The sequence below is a fragment of the Coffea arabica genome, chromosome 2c (assembly GCF_036785885.1).
Source record: "Coffea arabica cultivar ET-39 chromosome 2c, Coffea Arabica ET-39 HiFi, whole genome shotgun sequence".
NCBI classification, from domain to species: domain Eukaryota; kingdom Viridiplantae; phylum Streptophyta; class Magnoliopsida; order Gentianales; family Rubiaceae; genus Coffea; species Coffea arabica.
Genome location: NC_092312.1, coordinates 76,761,960 through 76,780,640, shown reverse-complemented (window position 1 = coordinate 76,780,640; position 18,681 = coordinate 76,761,960). Strand labels below are relative to the sequence as shown.

At 37.0% G+C, this 18,681-nt stretch overlaps 1 protein-coding gene across 5 annotated transcripts; it reads left to right on the top strand.

The window, feature by feature from the left end:
* Positions 1-6,524: 6,524 nt before the first annotated feature.
* LOC113728207 (CDPK-related kinase 3-like) lies at positions 6,525-18,315 on the top strand. Of its 5 annotated transcripts, none has more exons than XM_027252757.2 (11): positions 6,525-7,710; positions 12,872-13,002; positions 13,560-13,601; positions 13,685-13,793; positions 13,930-14,008; positions 14,874-15,170; positions 15,375-15,484; positions 17,167-17,274; positions 17,414-17,476; positions 17,643-17,810; positions 17,922-18,315. In XM_027252757.2, exons 1-11 carry the CDS (start codon positions 7,126-7,128, stop codon positions 18,054-18,056), a joined length of 1,827 nt encoding a protein of 608 aa, XP_027108558.1. In that variant the 5' UTR covers positions 6,525-7,125; the 3' UTR covers positions 18,057-18,315. The 5 variants fall into 5 exon arrangements, with proteins under 5 accessions (XP_027108558.1, XP_071932807.1, XP_071932810.1 ...); XM_072076709.1 differs by lacking the exon at positions 6,525-7,710 and adding an exon at positions 11,001-11,136; XM_072076707.1 differs by lacking the exon at positions 6,525-7,710 and adding an exon at positions 11,027-11,160.
* The last annotated feature ends 366 nt before the right edge of the window (positions 18,316-18,681 follow it).

Genomic DNA, 18,681 nt, shown 5'->3' with positions numbered 1-18,681 from the left:
AACTACATAAGCCAAAAGTTCTCAGACAACAATTGTGTCTAATTCTTTTAAAAGTACATAAACCAAAAGTTTTCTGATGATAGAGTAGGGATTAGGGCTTCTAGTTTCAAATCATGTAATGGACTAACAGTAGCAGTCAGTAGTAAATAGGCTCCTAATTAGGATTTTCTATTTAAATATATTTATTTAATGAATCTAATTCTCTTCAAAACCAATACTAATTACTAATAATCTTTTTTTTTTTTTTTTATGTGTGTGTAAGCGGGAGGACTCGAACCCGAGACCTCTTGCTTACACTCCCTCCCCCCGTACCACCCAATCCAACCCTCCCCCTAATAATCTAATTATACATTACATATTTAAAAATAATACATTTATAGTTATATGCATTAGGGTGTGTGTGTGTATATATATATATAACTGATCGAGTTTTAATCTAAGTAGAGCCTATAGAGACCTAAACTCGACTCACATTTTAGTTAGGCCTCAAATGTAGGCCTAAACATTTTAGAATTACATTAAGCTTGGCTCCTGCTCTTTCAGGCCGAGTTTGGGCCAACACAATCGTATTGATAATCCTTACCTATTTCCAGTTTAGAAGGATAGTTAGTGCATAAATTTAGTATTATACCCGTAGTTAATTAATATGCATCTTATAATTAATAAATATGCTATTCTATCAGTCAACCATTCTACTAGAAGTAATACGTACAACACTGATACACATATGAATGGAAAGGCATATAATGAAAGTATTATCCGTCTTTATTTTTGTGAAGGTGAAAGTGAACCTATTTTATGGAATGGAGAGAGTTTATAGCATGTGATGGGACGCGCATCTTTAAGCGAAGCGAACCCCTTAACTATGATATGCTGACTACGTGCTAAGGAACCATAACAAGAAAAATTATTTTTTCTACGTGTCCTTGTACGTACGTGCTAGTTGATGCTTACCCACCAACTCCCCTAATTAATTTTGCAGTACCTTATCTCGTATCTGCTAAGTGCAAAGAACTATTTCATTTAATCACTCTGGCCTAGGACTGCCCAAAACCCATAATAATGCCAAGAAAGGCCTACAAAATTACAGGGAAAGTTGATGAATTTTTCATATTCATCTGTCACTTCTCAAATACGCCTAACAAAAAAAATTAAAAAAATCATACCACTTCTTTGGTCTTCCAATCATCATCCACTACCACCATCCACTGCCACTCTTTCCCTTCTCCTTCTTTCGTGGTCGACCCTTTGTCACTCTGTCCTCTCTCTTCTCTCTTCCTATCCATTCCCCCCCTCTTTCCTCCCTTCCTTTTCTTGTACAACCTTCCTCCCTTCCATCTCGTTCTCTGATCGTGACAGATACGATCAGAAAGGACAAGGAAGATAATGAATTGTGTGAAGAAAGGGAGGAAAGGGAGAGGAGAGGACGAGGAATGAGGGAAGGAAATGAAGTGGAAGAGAAAGGAAGAGAGAGGAGGAAGGAGATGAAAAGAGGGGAATAGAGGAGGAGGCAGGGGGTGACAACGGCGGTGGAGGATGGAGTAGGAAAGAAGGAAGAAGCGGTGGTGGTGAAAAATTAATAAAATTTTAAAAATATCTCAAAATACATTTCAAAAAACACGTAATTCATACAAAACCATCTACAGTGAAAGTCTTTGAAACACAATATGTCATAGTATAATTTTTCAAAAATATCTAATTTATACAAACCCTAAATTACGTCTTAAAACTCGAGCGTGGTGTCGTTTCTAGTAGTTGTATTAATTGGGTAGGGATTGGGTTGAATGATAAGATGGAAGAAATTGTAAATAAAAGATTCTAAATTGAAAACCTCCCACTTACAAAAAAAACTTTTTTAAAAAATTACTAGTAGTTGTATTATTAATTAAAATCAATGTCTTCTTACGATGCAATTAAGAGATGAGTAAATTTTATACACACACTAACAGTGTATACACTATCACCGCTAGATTAATAACATGTGTGTAAAAGTTGAATTACAAATTCAAATTTTAGATAATTATTATTCATCCAACAGTGATAGTATATACACTGTCAGTGTAAAAAAGATTAATCTTTAAAGATTAATCTCACAGCTATTATTTTATCAATTGCAAATTTCAACATCCTGCTTGCCAATTGTCCACTCTCATTCAACCATTTTCTTGTATGTTGTCAACCTACAAAAAAAAAAAAAAAAACAAGGAAGAAAGAAAAAGAACAATTATTAATTTCTGATATGGTTGTCTAGAAAAAGAAAACAACAGAATGCGCAAGGAAAGCGTAAAAGTAAAGAAAGTGGATTCTTAATAATTACGCAATTGATGAGGTCGAAACAAACACTACACATGTCAAACAGGTCCGCGTGACGAGTAACCTGGAAGCCACACAAAGGAAACTGGTAAGAAGAGTACTGCTATATCATCATCATCATCATCATCATCATCATAATACAAAAGGAGACGCAAGTTCGTTGTTGGTTAATCGCGGGGGGGGGGGAAGGAAATTAGGGGATGTCACGGCTCAACTAAATCACCAAATTCACGCACTAGCTAGGATTCTGTTGTAATAGGGGGTAATTAATTAGGCTACCTGTTGTTTTGGGGCAGCCTAGCCTGTTGTTGTAAGTTGTAACTAAGGGAACTGGGTTTAATAGGCAGGCCATTAATTTATGAACTCTATGTCCATCGGGCCGCAGCACCTTCGCCTGTCTCGCTCTCATGCATTTAATGCATTTAATGATGATGATTTGTACATTCGTAATGTATAAAATATTAATCCATTTAATTTAGTACCAACGGTAGGGTGTTTAATCTACCACATGTTGTCCCGTGTAATTTGTGTGTGCATCAATGCCCAAACTACGGCCTGCTCTCCTATCGTTCGCCTCGTCTCATCTATGGAGGGATAGATACCACTGGCCCAAATGAAAAGGCAGTTTAAATTAGAAAAGGGGGTCCGCTGCAGCAGTCATTAGAAATCCACGAGCCCAACCCAGTTTCCGGTGAGGATTACAAGGTGAGGAAAGAAGCATTCTGACGGAGAATGAAGAGTTGAACACAAGCCCCGACACGATATCCACCGCCCGCAACGATCGCCGTCTTTTCACCTGGAGCTTGCAATTACACTTCGCGAACTCGGGGCCGAAGTTCAGAACCGTTACGTGCAGACCCAACTAAATACGCTTGTTGAAGCATAGGGCAAGTTTAGTATCGGAGCTAGCACGGAGTGGCTGTGCGTAGTCACCGAACGATGATGCATTTGTAGTTAAACTTTTAGTGGGACATATATAGTATATTTAGAAAAGCACACTCAAATCAATCCATATATACGTGTGCGCTTTAACCCAGTTGGGTCAATTCCATGTTATCCCAATACAGATCTCTGTACAAAAGCATTCAATCCTGTTATATACGTGTGCTTGAGAAACGACATACGCAAACAAATCAAAAACTTGTTAAAGACTAATATGAATAATGACAGTTCTCTTTTTGGCAGTAATCTTGTTGGCTTCGCAAGCACAATGATCAAAATTAGAATCCATTACAATTATTTTAAAGATTCTAAACGATTGGCTTAATCATTTTTTACAAAACAAATAGAAACCGTCTCCCAGACAATTCATCTAACACGCAGTAAAATAGAAGGTAATTCCCTATAGAGGCTTTTTAACAAGCTCAATATGTATGTATGTATATCTATATATATGCTGTCTATAGCCTTGCTTGAAAATGTATGGGAGGGAGGCATTATTACAATTGGATCTTTTTTTTTAGCAAGAATTAATCATAGGTAATCCACTTGTTCTGAAGTACTAATAGGTAGGTAAAACTCATATTTTAATTTCATTAATAATTAAGTAGAAAAAAAGTCGTTCACTAAAAAACTTTAAATGCTCCAAAGGACAAGTGCCCATCAAGCCTGATAGCTAACATGAACTGTCACGTCTGCTCTTTACCCATGGATGCGAGCCTTAATCTCAGTAACCATAATAATAAGGGATAATTTCAGGAACCTCCCTTGAGGTTTCTCACAATTTCACTAAGCTCTAAGCTCTCTCCTAGTTTGAAAAATTGCATCTTCCTCCATTGACTTGATAGTTTTAATAACAAAACTTTAAAAGTAATATTGATTTGGTCAAAATTTTAAATTAATACCCAAAAATACTACTATTGTGTAATGAGTTTTAATTTATTTTTCTATATAATTATAACATTATCTAGTATAATTATAAGAAAAAGGTGCCAAATTTTTTATATCCATACCTACTATTTGATAAACAACTATAATAATAATTTTATCACTATGATAGGATAATTTTGGTGGTATTTTATTATGGATTTAGATTTATAAGATAGAAAAGAAAATGTTGAAATATTTCATTTAAAATTTATGAAATTTTCGAGTAGTGGGATTATCATAATTTAGTAGTGATTTTGGCTCTTTTTTTTATTTATTTTAAATTTTAATACCAAAAAAATAGAAACAAAGATCAGTAAAAACATTGGATTACATATAAGTTAACTCATAAAAAAAATCACTAATTCGACATTTGAAAATTTCCCTAATAATAATGCTGTACACCCGACTCATGTGTATATATTCATGTTGATGTCCTGTGCCCACGGCTACATATGGCATCTCCAGTGTCCAATCCAAAATATGGCACTGGTACTATTATATATCCCGCTTGATAGCTAGTAGTATGATATGGAAGTTACAGTGGTAGTTATTCACGTCCTAATGAATGGCACGCCTGTATTGACACATTTCTAAACCTCTATTTTCCGGTGCTTCCTTCGACAACCCCCACAATGGTTGGCCACCCCCCGTCCCCCGGAAACAGCATAATGATCATATCTCTGACTTTCTCTCCATCTCTCTCTCTTTTTTTTTTTTTTTTTAAAAAAAAAACTATTTATAAAGTAAAGAATAAATGGTCATAATATTTACAATTGAAGTATTTAAAATGGCACGAATTGATTATCTAACTTTTTTTTTTTTTGACAAGAAATGTCACTCAACTCCTTAAAACGAAGTTTTAGAATTATTTTAGCAAATTTAGCCGATAAATAATGGAAAAAGAAAAAAGCAAACTGGATCTATTATTGTAGATTCTCAAATTTATTGGCCCCTTTTTTGTCCTCTTATGAACTACAACTTTTTAAAGCAAAAAAAAAAAAAAATGTTTTTTTTTTTCTATTCATCGATACTCAGTGGAGCTTTACAATGGAGGAAGCCCTCCTATATTACAACAGTAACACTACTACAAGAGTGAATACAGTCAAATCAAACTATATAAACAGATGACTTATACGAACATCTATGGCCAGTGCCCGTCCATCAGCAACTCTTTGATTTTCTCTAGGATAGTTTTGTACTCAGCGATTTTGTTATAATTGTAGTGTAACTCTTATACAATAATATATTTTTTCTTTAACTTTTCGGTGAAGCATTTTGCTTTGATCTTAACTTTATAGTTTCTAAATTTAGCTGTAAGATGGATTTGCGTAAGATGAGCAATGAGATATTTTCAGCTGATACATATATATATAGTTCTTGAATGATTACAGAGATGTAACTCATGCTTCAAGAATTCATGATGTTTGTCTTCTTTGACTTGACGTTGGGCAATAGCATGGAAAAATAATAATATTATCGACTTGAAGCTATAAATAAATAATTTTGCTGAAATGGATAATCTTCTTGGTACTTCACATTTTGTTTCCTTTTTTTCCTTTCAAAGCACTGATTTAAACCGCGTGATCACCCCAGTCCTGATACAAAATGCTGTGTCAAAAACGGAAGTGGATGGATGCAGGGTGCTCTAACCCCCGCGCCGCCGCCATTACCCCTAAGTGGATTTCGTCGCAAACTGGATCCGGCTGGTCGTTGCTGTCGCCTACTCGGTCTTATGCTGCTGTAGTAATTGTTTGTACGGTGCGTACCAGCTATGTACGGAGTGTGTTTTTTCAAAGTATTATTGTCAAAATTAAAAGCTCAAACTCTAATAATGGCATGATGTGTATGAGAAACGGCGGTGAGTTCTTCCGAACCAGCCATGCCTTTCGGAAATACACTACTCTCTCTACTATTGTTCTACATTATCCAATTTGGGGGCCGGCGCCGGTCCCCTCTTGTCTGCTGTCCTTCTCTACAACTAATAACTAACAAGTAAACGACAGCCATTTTTCCCTTTACTACCCTTCAAGCAAGAAAAAAAATTGACAAAAACACAAAAGATTCGATATTCTTGGCAACATTTTACTCTTTTTTTTTTGGGTGCAATAAAAGACATTTTAGCGACACCTCACCTCCTTGCAGGTAGGGGGGGGGGGGTTGCTATAATAAACTTATTAGAGTATTATTATTATGATTTTGTTTTTGGTCCTCCTTTATTTGTGAATAAATTAATAATATGATGATTTTCGCGGCTTTTACTGAACGGGGGGTTTTTGCTGGGTTTTTGGTGGGGGTTGAGTGAATTTGTGTAGTAAAATCTGAGTACGAGTCTCTGACTCTTTGACCGGGAAGGCGGGCGAGAGAGAGAGAGGAGTGGAATTGGGGAGGGAGGGGCGGATCCGCCTTTTCCTTCATCCGGTAATTTTAACGTTTTCTCGCCGCCGTTTGTTGTACTGGTAGATCTCCCTCTCTCTCTCTCTCTCTCTGCAACAGCACTGCTTCTGCTTCTGCTTCTCCTCTGCTCTCTCTTTCCCCGACTAACTTTGTCTTTTTCCATAAATCCCAAAATCCCATCCTACTTCTCCTACTCCTGCCACCAACTTTGCCCTCTCTTCTTCTGCTGCGGGGGCTTTCTCATACACCCACCACCCCCATTTCCTGATTTTCATCTTCACCGGCTATTCAGATCCCCGCCGGGAAGATGCTGCTGCTTGTCCCGATCCATTTTCCTTACTGCTTAGACCCTTTTACACTTTGACTTGATTCCCCACCTCCGATCCACGGGACCGACGGAGGGAGGTTTATTGCTACTATTACCCCCAAACCCCGCTTCTCCTCCCCGTCCTCCCACCCCCACCACAAACCAACCCAAAAAAAAAAAACAGAGAAAAATTTATCAACATTTGCACATTTGAGCTCCTCCTGTTACTACTGCTTTCTTCGATGGGGCAGTGTTATGGCAAGACGATCCCCACTGGGGACAGCGGTAGGCCCACCACCTCCCTCCCCGATGATCGCCCCTCTTCCTCCCCCACCAATAACGGCGGGGTTAACATCTCCTCTGTGAAAAATACTCCGGGGCGATCCTCCGCCCTACCCAGTCCCAACCCCTGGCCCAGTCCTTATCCTCACGGAGGAGGACCGGGTGGGACCAGTCCTCTTCCAGCTGGCGTCTCCCCCTCTCCGGCCAGGTCCACACCTGGCCGGAGATTCTTTAAGCGCCCCTTCCCGCCCCCCTCTCCGGCCAAGCACATCAAGGCCTCCCTCGCCAGGCGCTTCGGATATCCCAAGACCCCGCGTGAGGGCCCGATCCCCGAGGACTCTACCACTACCGCCGTCGCCACCGAAAGTGATCATCATCAGCACTCCCTGGATAAGAACTTTGGTTATAATAAGAACTTCGGAGCCAAGTATGAGTTGGGGAAAGAGGTGGGCAGGGGCCATTTTGGCCATACGTGCTTTGCTAAGGGCAAGAAGAGCGAGCTCAAAGACGTTCCTGTTGCTGTTAAAATCATCTCTAAAGCAAAGGTTCCTTTTTTTTTTTTTATTTTAAATGCCTAATTTCTCTCCATCTCTTCTTTCCAAATCTCAACAGATTGCATGTTTTTGCAATTTTAGTTGCTTTGATATGTAAACTAAGTTCATTTTCCTTTTTCCGCGGATTGATTGATTGATTCCTCAAAGGTTTGAACTTTTGAGTTAAGTCGAGCTTTGCTTGTGTCACAACATCGCCATTTACAGCTGAAGTGGCATTGGATAAAGATTCCATTTTGCTTCATTGTAGTTGCATTTTTTTGGCAACAGAATTCAAATCAATATTCAGCCCTACTGGTTGTGGATTTTGTGGTTGTAGTTGCAATGTTCTAGTTAGATAATTGAATTAAATTCCTTGTTGGAGGATTCGGCTGATGGGCTTGGTTAACATTTCAATTTCAGAAGGTCTTAATGATTAATCATCAACTTTAATTTTCTTTTCTTTCAATTGCCAGTCTTTAAATTGCCTTGCCTGGTTTTTGTTATAGAAAGTTTTTTTTTTTTTTTTTTTTTCATAAGCATCCGACCCTTTTGATCCAAACTGAGACTTATAGAAGGCTCAGGGCTACAAAAGTGGAGACATGAAAGCTCAATAACTTAGCATACGTCTCAGCATCACATCCGGTGATTAAATGCTAACATATATTCGGCAGCAGTGTATAAGCTTCTGAGTTGTTGGGGAATGCATGAATGATTGCAAGACAGTTATTTTTATGTTTTCAGCTTGTTCTTGTAGGTGTAACTGAGTTAAGGTTGAGAGTTAGATGATCTTCTGTATTTGTTGAACTTGCCTTAACCTGGTAGAAATGATTAAATGGTTCTACGTAATTATTCAGGCTTTGTCTGGTACGACAGCATGTAAAACTTTTTCAAATCCTAATGCAAAGCCTGCTTAGATTCTTATGCTGTATCTTTATTGAAAATCTAACACAGAGTTTTCCAGACTTTGACACAGTTGAAAGTCGTACATGCCCGTTCTGTTTGTTTTAATTAGCCAACATGTTAACAATACATATTAGCATTTGATTTCGTTGCATTCTTAACTCCGGACTTTTGTTATCATGCCTTGTCTTGATTTACTTGGTAGGGTCAAATGGTTTATAGATAAATTTGAGGGCTTTTCCTGACAACAATGCTTTGGATCTCCTAAGGTTTCTCAAAACACTTCTTTGGAATGAATTATGTCCCCGAGGCCATGAGTTGAATGTGTTGCGGTTTTAACTTGATCCAAGGCAGACTTCTGTATTAGGGTTGCATACGAATCGATCCGATCGCGAGCAGTTCAGATCAAAGCTCAACTCGTGCTCGGTCAACACTAAGCTTGAGTTGAACTTGAGCTGACCAAGTGGAGCTCGAGCTCAAAGATAACTCAGCTTGTTAGCTCGCAAGCCAGCTCGATTTTTTATATATATATAAATATATATATTATTTTTTATTTGAATAGTGAAATCACATGCATATTCCTAATATTTTATTATTTGTTAAGAAAAATTACTATTTTATTCATTTTTTAAAAAATAAAATAATTATTTTTTATTTTTTTAAGCTCGAGCTCAAGCTCGACTTGGCTCATATTTGAGATGGTGCTTGTGCTTGAACTTGGCATTGAGAGCTCATTGAGCTCGAGCTTGACTTCAAGTTTGGTAAAATTAAGTTGAGGTTCAGCTCAATTAGGCCAAACCTCGACTCGACTTGACTCGTTTGCTACCCTATTCTATATATGTGTAACCAACATTAGGGTGAAAGAATTATGAAGACCTTTGTAATGTAAAAAAGTAATTCTCAAACCTTTTTGGAATCTGAAATTTATAACATCCACATGCTGGCAAGCTTCTGTTTTGTTTGGTTTGTTGGGAAGTCAATGCTAGATACCTAGAATCTAAGAGTTTTGAGTTGCTCTTTTAGTTGCTGGAGTTTTATTGAGGTATGATATACTTTAGTAATGATAGTTGAAAACATCCACAATGTTCACCGCACTGTCTAAAGATTAAAATATTATGTGAAATCTCAAAGATTTGGGCACTTGTTATTCTAGCCTGAAACAAGATTGGATGTGGAATACAATGCAGGATTTTTGTGGAAGGTATCAAAATAGTGGAATAGCCCATCAAGCTGTTGGTACTTAGTATGACACTGTTTGTTTATTCCTTTTTCGTTCTACTTCTCTTTGACAAAGCCTATAGGGTCCATACTTAATGAGTGTGAATATTTATTTGATACACTTCGACTGTTGCTTTTCAATATCCAATAAAATCTTCATGTGTGACTTTGATCTTTGTCTCACAAGTTCTCATGCAAGTGTATACTAGCAAGTATTCAGTGCTTTCACATCGAGTGGTATCAGACTTCTTGTTTTCTTTCACCTTATGTAAATGTTTTAACATACCATCTGGCCCTGAATAAGAAACCTCGTATGATTTTTTAGGCAAAATTGTAGCTTTTATTGATATGGGACAGGTAAATTTGTACACAAGATAGAATATCTCGTTTTACACGTTAAACTAACTACCACAGAAATCTATATCGGACCATTACACTAACTAAACACTGTTAATGGGATATTCCATTCCAAATCCAATTTCCAGCTTTCATGAGACTTTGGGATCTTTCCCCATGCAAGAGCCACATGCCTAATCTCCTGTACTATAGCTTCCATGATGCTATCTGCCAAAACTGAAGCAGACCTGAATATAGCAGCATTACGTCCCTTCCAAATATGATAAATCACCACAGAAAAAACAAGCTTTTTGAACTGCTGCACGAAAGTCTCACCAGTCCAATGTTTGGATACCCACTAAAGCTCCTCCTCTAGCGTACCAAAGAGACTTCTTATAATAATACTGAAGATGCTCTTTAGTGTGAGAAAAAAAAAATTGTAGGACTTTTTGGAAGATATAATAAGCCCATTGGAAGTGAGACTAGGAAATGAGAAGATATATTATGCCCATTGGAAGCGAGATTAGGAAATGAGAAGATAGTGCTAAAGCTTATCCATACATTCATTTGTTGCTAATTAGGAAAATATTGTGGATGTTAGCTGACAAATACAAACTATATCCAGCCAGGTGCCTTATCTAGCTTTAAAGTTGAAATTTCTAGCTGCTATTTTAAGATAGTGCTAAAGCTTATCCATACATTCATTTGTTGCTAATTAGGAAAATATTGTGGATGTTAGCTGACAAATACAAACTATATCCAGCCAGGTGCCGTACCTAGCTTTAAAGTTGAAATTTCTAGCTGCTATTTTAAGATCTTCTAACTGTATCTTAAAGGTGTTACGTTCTACGAGAATCTTTAAATATCTTGAATAATCATCAGAGACTTTCTTTGTTTTTTTTGCTGGTATAAAAATTTAGCAGCTCCTGTTTCTTTCTGCTTGAGGCATCAACTAAAGTTGCTCTTCTTCCTCGGACTTGTGAGGTGCAGGAAGCCAAGAGGATTTAGGTTTTTAGTTTTCATCTTGAAAGTGAAAACTTACAGCTTTTGCACCCTAAGTAGTTCATTGCCATATTTTAGTGAATCTCTTCTAGCATGTGGTTGCAAAGCATCTACCGGATTTTCTTCCATTGTTATATCAAGTTAGTGATCGTAATATAGAGGGTCAGAATTTGTAACAATTTCTGGAAAGTACTTGCTTTCCAGGATTCTTGAAAGTTTCCATATTATTATTATTTGGCGAAAGGGGGTTGGGGAATAAGATGTCCATCATTATGATTTGAAAAAATGAGGTGGCCTTTAGTTGCTTATTTGTGTTTTCTTTCCTTATAGTAAATGGGTTAGCTAGGACATTTGCAACAAGTACGAAAATCTGAGGATGCGTTGGAATTATTATTTCAAAAATGTTGTGATTATCCTTGTATCAAAGTTTCTTAGTAAAGCTACTAAACCAATGACTTCATCAACGATCTATGTAAGTAGAAAGCAAGTCACAACTTGAATTTTCATTTGATATAAACTCAAGACTGTCGTCCTTCGTGGAAGACAAGCCCCTTCCATTTCGCAATAGTAAGTGTTCTATTTCTAATTCTAAAATATTATAATAGGCTGGTTTGTTTAAAGCGACTGCATATCTAATGAGGAAAAAGAAAATCAAACATAATTAAATCCTTTAGGCATTGAATCTCGTTATGCTTTAGCTTTTTAAAGCTACTGTGGAAAAATTCCTATAAGGAGTACTTCAATTTAGAAGCATATTTTTGTTTTAAAAGTCTTCAAAAGGCAAAAGTTGTCCTCAATAGCACCTTAAGGGCTACTTCTTAGACCAATAAATTAGAATTCAAAAGCAATTGAGAACACCTATAAGCAAATTTCATCTTAAAATGCACAGGCAGCATCTTTTCTGTAGGGTTAAGACTTGCATGTTTTAAGCATGTGATTAAATTTGTAGCTAGGATCAAATTCTTTTGACTAGTATCATCACAATTTACTTAATATTGTAAGTTGAAAATTTGTGTTTCCTTACCAGGATTTACTGCATTTAGCAATACTATGCATGAAACTGCCGTTCCTAGCTGCAACAGTCCATTTGCACGTATTAGAAAGGTTTAGTAAGTTGCTTTTGTTAAATGATGTTTTTTGTTTTCTTTTTTTTTGGTAAAGAGGGGAGTGGGGATGTTAAAAGAAGGTTCAAAAAGGTGGTGAGGGAACAAAGCATGTTAACTGTCATTTGTGCTATATGATAGGTTTGATCTTAAGATGCATGATGTATATGTAACTGTGCAACTCACGCAATCAGACAGACAAGTAGTCACTTGTATGGGGAGATATACGTTGCATTGCTCAACAATTTGGCCCTGGGAAAGAAACCTTAAATTGGAATATTAAGTTTACTCATTCACTCACATCTGTGGGGACAAAATTCTGGAAGATAGATATTTACTTCACCTTCCCCCCTTTTATTCGACCCATTCTGTTTTAGATTTTGCCCCCTAAATGAAATTAACTCTTTGTTGTACTATTGATGATTCATTGTATATTTTACTCTTCACCTGTCCTGGGTTTTTAACTTCCTTGGCTCAGATATAGTCCAATCAACAGAGATCTGATTTTAGTGTCATTTTTTCTACTTTATTTGTTACATTCTCAGGCACAGTCTTGATCCATCATAATCTCTGCGAGCAAAATAGATATTTAACTTAACAAGCTTCATTTTCAGATGACGACAGCAATATCTATTGAAGATGTCCGTAGAGAAGTGAAAATTTTGAAAGCGCTATCTGGCCATAGACATCTGGTGAAATTTTATGATGCCTGTGAAGATGCCAATAATGTGTACATAGTAATGGAGTATGTTCTTTTCTCCTGTAATTATGAGATTTTACTTCTCCTCTGGTTATGGACAGCCTTACCTTAAGGAAAAAGTTCTCTTACATTGAAATTCTTTTATCAGAAAAATCTTCTGATAAGTAACTTCTGCTTGCATCTAAATTGAATTGAGGGATTGCTTATGAAAGGCTTATGGTCTGACACTATTTTCTATCTTGGGAGGATGGATAGAATCAATTGACAAGAAAAATTCTTTTCATAGAAGGAAATGTCCTGTGTACTAGTTAATAAATCGACGCGTCTATTATAATTAATCCCATCTTTTCCTTACCATAAAAGTCTTTGCTGAAAAATTCATATATTAACATATATGCATATAAGTATTTTGCTTATTTGGGGACTTGCTAATAATTTATGTGCTACTCCATTCTTCCTCGGTTTCTATTGGACTTAATTACTGTTCAGCCACTTTTCATAAGCATGATGGATATTTCTACTTCAATATTAGATGATCTTTACTTCACTGAATCTTCATTTGCTCTTGGATGTGACATGAGCTGTTATATTTTCTTGTACAGGTTGTGTGAAGGTGGAGAACTACTTGACAGAATATTATCTAGGTAAAGGAAATCTTGATTTTGAAAATTCTTTTGCCCGTTAAGCTATGAGATTATGTATATATGCTGCTGCTGCTTCAATGTAGAGGTGGTAGATACACAGAAGAGGATGCTAAGCTCATTGTTGCTCAAATATTGAGTGTTGTTGCATTTTGTCATCTCCAAGGTGTTGTCCACCGGGACTTGAAGCCTGAGGTTGTGCAACTTTTTTTACTATTTTTTTGTGTGCAGTATAATTTTGTTCTGACACAAGTCAAATGCTTTGTTGTTGATCTATGTACTTATCTCTTTCTACTATTTATGCTGTTTCTATTTGCTCTTTGTGGTGTAGAATTTCCTCTTTACCTCTAGAAGTGAAGAAGCTGATATGAAACTTATTGATTTTGGTCTTTCTGACTTCATTAGACCAGGTATCACCCTTAAAACCTCTTCATATGACCTCATTACCTTGATTTTTCTTTTACATTGTTGGTTTAATATCCTTGTGATACACTGAAGGAATGCCTACTGTATCTTTTATGTTGAGATTAATGCTGGTTCATCCACTGTATGATCCTCATGCTTCTGTAGCTTGTATATTTCTTAAAGGCCCATTAAGGTTTTTGCTTGAGCTTGTGTGCATACTTGAACAAGTGGACAATTGATTAAAGTAACATATGATTTGTTGCTTCAGAAAAGTTTTCAATGTAATGTCCGATACATGTGCTAGTATATTTTCCTGTTGATAAGACCATAGGTTTTTAGCTAGGTCATAAATGCTTAAGTGGTTTTCTAGAACTTTCTGTTCAACTGCTAGTTTCTTTGCTCATTGTAGCAAACTCAATATGGATAACGAAATTCAAACCTCATCCAATCGAAAGTTCTTAGCTAGTTCATTACATCTTCTGTGGTACGAGGCAAAGTTTAATGTTTGACTCGTTAAAAAGGAGCGAGTCATTGGTTGGGATTCATGTGACATCAGTGTGTTACAATGGGATTCAAAAGAGTTGCGTAGTAGTTGTGCTTCACATGACGTCAATGTTTTAGAATGACAATAGTTGTTGATATTTACCATTGTTAGAATGAGCAGCAAATTTTCTGTTAGGGCTTTGCTAATATTATCGAGTGGATGAAGCTTAGTTCTGTTTCTGTTTACGTGTCATTAGTTATGTTTTGGGACTAGTTATTGGTTTTACACCAAAATTCTGTAAGTTATGATAAATTGATTCTATTTTTATATGTGTTTTCTTTTATTTATTTATTTACTTTGTTGTGCTTCAACCTGGATTTGTGCAGATGAAAGACTTAATGATATTGTTGGGAGTGCATACTATGTGGCACCTGAAGTTCTCCATAGATCTTATAGCTTGGAGGCAGACATTTGGAGTATTGGTGTTATAACCTATATTTTGTTATGTGGGAGTAGACCATTTTGGGCAAGGACAGAATCTGGAATCTTCCGGGCAGTTCTCAGAGCTGATCCCAACTTTGAAGATATACCTTGGCCTTCTGTCTCAAAAGAAGCCAAGGACTTTGTCAAAAGGCTTCTAAACAAGGACTACAGGAAGAGAATGACTGCTGCACAAGCTTTGAGTAAGTTTTACTTTCCACAAGAGTTAATGCTAGAGCTTTAATTTTCCAAGTACCCAGTAAATATGTTTTAATATGGTTATCTACTTGTTCGTCTTATTACAAATATATGTTAACAATTTGGTTAAGACATTGCTTTCTATGCTGACTTAATCTGTTCTTTATGTATTATGCACAAACTTACACAGTTACACTGTTTGGTAACAGCGCACCCATGGCTGCGGAGTGAAAACCATCCTATTCCTCTTGATATCTTGATTTACAAGTTGGTCAAGTCATATTTACATGCAACTCCTTTCAAACATGCAGCACTGAGGGTATACTCTTTGTCCCCTTGTTAATTTGAACTTGTTTTTCATTTTGGTGAGTTGGCTCTTTAGGGAAAAATTTTGGTACCCAAATTGCTACTTGACTAATTTCTGTTGAGATGCTTGCTGTGTTGGATGCAATCCTTCTATATAGGTTCTCTTTTTCGAAACTCTCCATGTTATCTCTCTGGATGATTGTGTTTCTGTAGTGGCAGCTACTTAAAATTTCTCAGGTTGTCCATCAAAGCTTAAGAGATATTTGTATTTTGCAATCATCATATACTTTATGTCCTTCGTGATCATTGTTAACTGTTTATTAACATTGCTGAGGAATTAACAAATTCTCCTGCTGTGCTTCTGGTTTAATTACCTTGTCCATATATTTGATCATGTTTAAATGAAGTGGCAGCACCTTATCTGATCCAATATCTCAAGAAATGCTGCCCGATATCACCTGTTATTTCATGCTTCTTGGTACTCTTTCTCCATTCCACATGGCTATTATCATACTTAGGGTTCTTCCTAACTTTTTTCCATTAAATAATGGTTTTTCATTTTTTGGCCAATGCCTTGATCCACCAAAGTATATAGAGTGACACCTATATTCAATAACACAATTTGTTGTTTCTCCATTCAATTGTTATATAGTGTATCATGTTTGAATAGAGATGGCAATTGGGGCCAGTGCCTATTTGGGGGGGGGGGGGAGGGGGGTTGGGGTGGGGCAGGGGTTAATTTTCTCCCCTCCGTTAAGAAGTGGGGCAGAGGATGAGGGAATATACCCCCGCACTGTCACCCGCCCCAAAAAAAAAAAAAAATTATATATATAACATATTTAATATTGTTAGTTATACTAATAATTATATTTTTATACTAATACAAATTATTGATTAGTTATACTAATACATTTATCCTAAATTACTAATTACACTTTTTACTAATGATGTATTTTTTATTAATTATGAACTTTTTTTCCCAATGGGCACCCGCAGGAGAAGCAGGGCAGGGCAAGGGTGGGGGAAGGTTCCTTCGCCCCACCCTGCCCTGTTGTCATTCCTATATTTGAATTGGTTCAGCTTGTGCAAAAAGGCAGATAGGTTTTTCTTTTCCTTTTCATATTTTTTCTTGTTGTGGCTTTTTTTAATCCCCTTTTCTTGTTGGGTTGGGGAGCAGGCACGGGAGGGAGTTTGGAGGTTAGAAATCACTCTGACCATTATCTTTGTTGATTATATCACTATGAGCCGTGGTTTTTACTTTGACAGACATAAAATTATATTCTTTCATTGGCTGAATGTCACGAGTTTTCTGGATGAAAATTCCTTATTTGTTTTAACTAACTTGTAGTGCTGACATTAAATGCGGACAATACAGGAAATTATCAAAACTACTTGCAGCTATTAAATTCTGGATTTCCTTGTCAGAATAATGGGTGTTCCCAATGGTTGACTTTTTGCTTGCTTTCAGTCTGTTGACTGGTCTTTGTGGGTTCAACATGATCGCATCGAGCCTGATGCTTGTATATTTATTTTGCCTACTGAATTGTGACCCAAAAAACAAAGCCTTCTTCTATGATGTTTTAAACTGTATTGATTTTGGGTCGAAATTTGATTCTTAGCAATTTTCGTTCTATTTTGTTTAATATCAGGCCCTATGACTCTTAGCAATTTTCGTTCTATTCTGTTTAATTTCAGGCTCTATCAAAAGCTTTAACTGAGGATGAATTGGTTTATCTTAGAGCTCAGTTTATACTTTTGGAACCAAATAAGGATGGACGTGTTTCTTTCGAGAACTTTAAAATGGTAAATTTAATTGGGAGGCATGCTTTCCAGTTGTTAGTGTGTGCCACAGCCCACAAAAAAAAAAAAATTTTTTTGTTCATCCCCATCTTATTTGGTCTAGATTAATCAAATAACTAAAAGAGAATGTGTAAAACTGCAGGCTCTTCTTCGGAACGCAACTGATGCCCTGAAGGAGTCGAGGGTTCCTGATATTTTAAATGCAGTGAGTGTCGATATCCTTTTCTGTAGCCCATTATTTATGTGGTGTGCCTCCCATGGTGGGGGCGGGTTTGACATGTTTTAACTGCATCCTGGCTGTTTGAGCTCTTGTTTTCCCTTTAGTTTCATTTTATAGCTTCCTCAAAAGGGTTTGCTCTCATGCCTTTCAGATGGCCCCGCTCTCTTATCGAAAGATGGAGTTCGAAGAGTTTTGTGCAGCTGCAATCAGCACATACCAACTGGAGGCTCTCGACGGCTGGGAGCAAATTGCTTCAACTGCATTTGAGCATTTCGAACTAGAGGGCAACCGAGTAATATCAGTGGAAGAGCTGGCTCGGGTATTATCTGTTTTTCCTTATTTCTTGGCGCCTCAGAATGTCTCTGTTTCTTGTGTGTATTTCTGCTTGGGAGTAGTTGAAAAATTCTCAACCTGTGGCACTCTGATGCAGGAGTTGAATCTTGGCCCTACAGCTTATTCAATTCTCAAAGACTGGATAAGAAATGATGGAAAACTCAGTTTGCTTGGATATACCAAATTTTTGCATGGGGTGACGCTCCGTAGTTCAAATACGAGACATCATTAGCGCATTCTTTTTGTAGATTTTTTTTTCCCCCTTGACCTTCATTAGTGTTTGAGAAATTATAGGAGTCAAGATTTGGTGGAGTTGTTAGTATTCTAAAGGATATTCTCTCTCCTTGAGGTGGAGGGGAACAAATTGCTGTACAAATGAATATAGACAGTAGTAGATGGATCTGTCAATTGGGAAGCTTTGTGAAGGCAATTCCCAGTTAAAATTTTCTTGCTATTGATATCCAATGCCTGCTTTATGTGCAGGTCCGAAAGGAATGAGTACTGTTTTGAGCTACTATGTAGTGGACGTGCACGGAGAAAAATCTCAATTCTAGCCTAGGAGAGTCTCAACAGAGATTGTGTTGGAAAATGAGAATGGCTGACGGTGGTTTGAACATTAATATATATATATATATGCATTCTCCTATAGCAGACACGAATCTGAATATGAGAAAACAATTGTTGCCTAGTTTGTGAGAGAGAGTTCCCAGAAAGCAAATAGGAGAAGTTTTCAAACTAAGTGGAGCTAGTGTTTGGTGGTAAATTAGTGGCTAAATTCTATAGAGGAGAGCACGAAACAGAGAGTTAACAGGGAAAAGAAGATTGGCGGGCTGCTGCGTTGCATGGTTGTGCTGCAT

Coding starts and splice junctions, on each gene's coding strand:
- LOC113728207 (XM_027252757.2), top strand. CDS start 7,126: ATGGGGCAGTGTTATGGCAAGACGATCCCCACTGGGGACAGCGGTAGG. Junction 13,602..13,684: donor CTTGACAGAATATTATCTAG/GTAAAGGAAATC, acceptor GCTTCAATGTAG/AGGTGGTAGATACACAGAAG. Junction 15,171..15,374: donor GACTGCTGCACAAGCTTTGA/GTAAGTTTTACT, acceptor GTTTGGTAACAG/CGCACCCATGGCTGCGGAGT.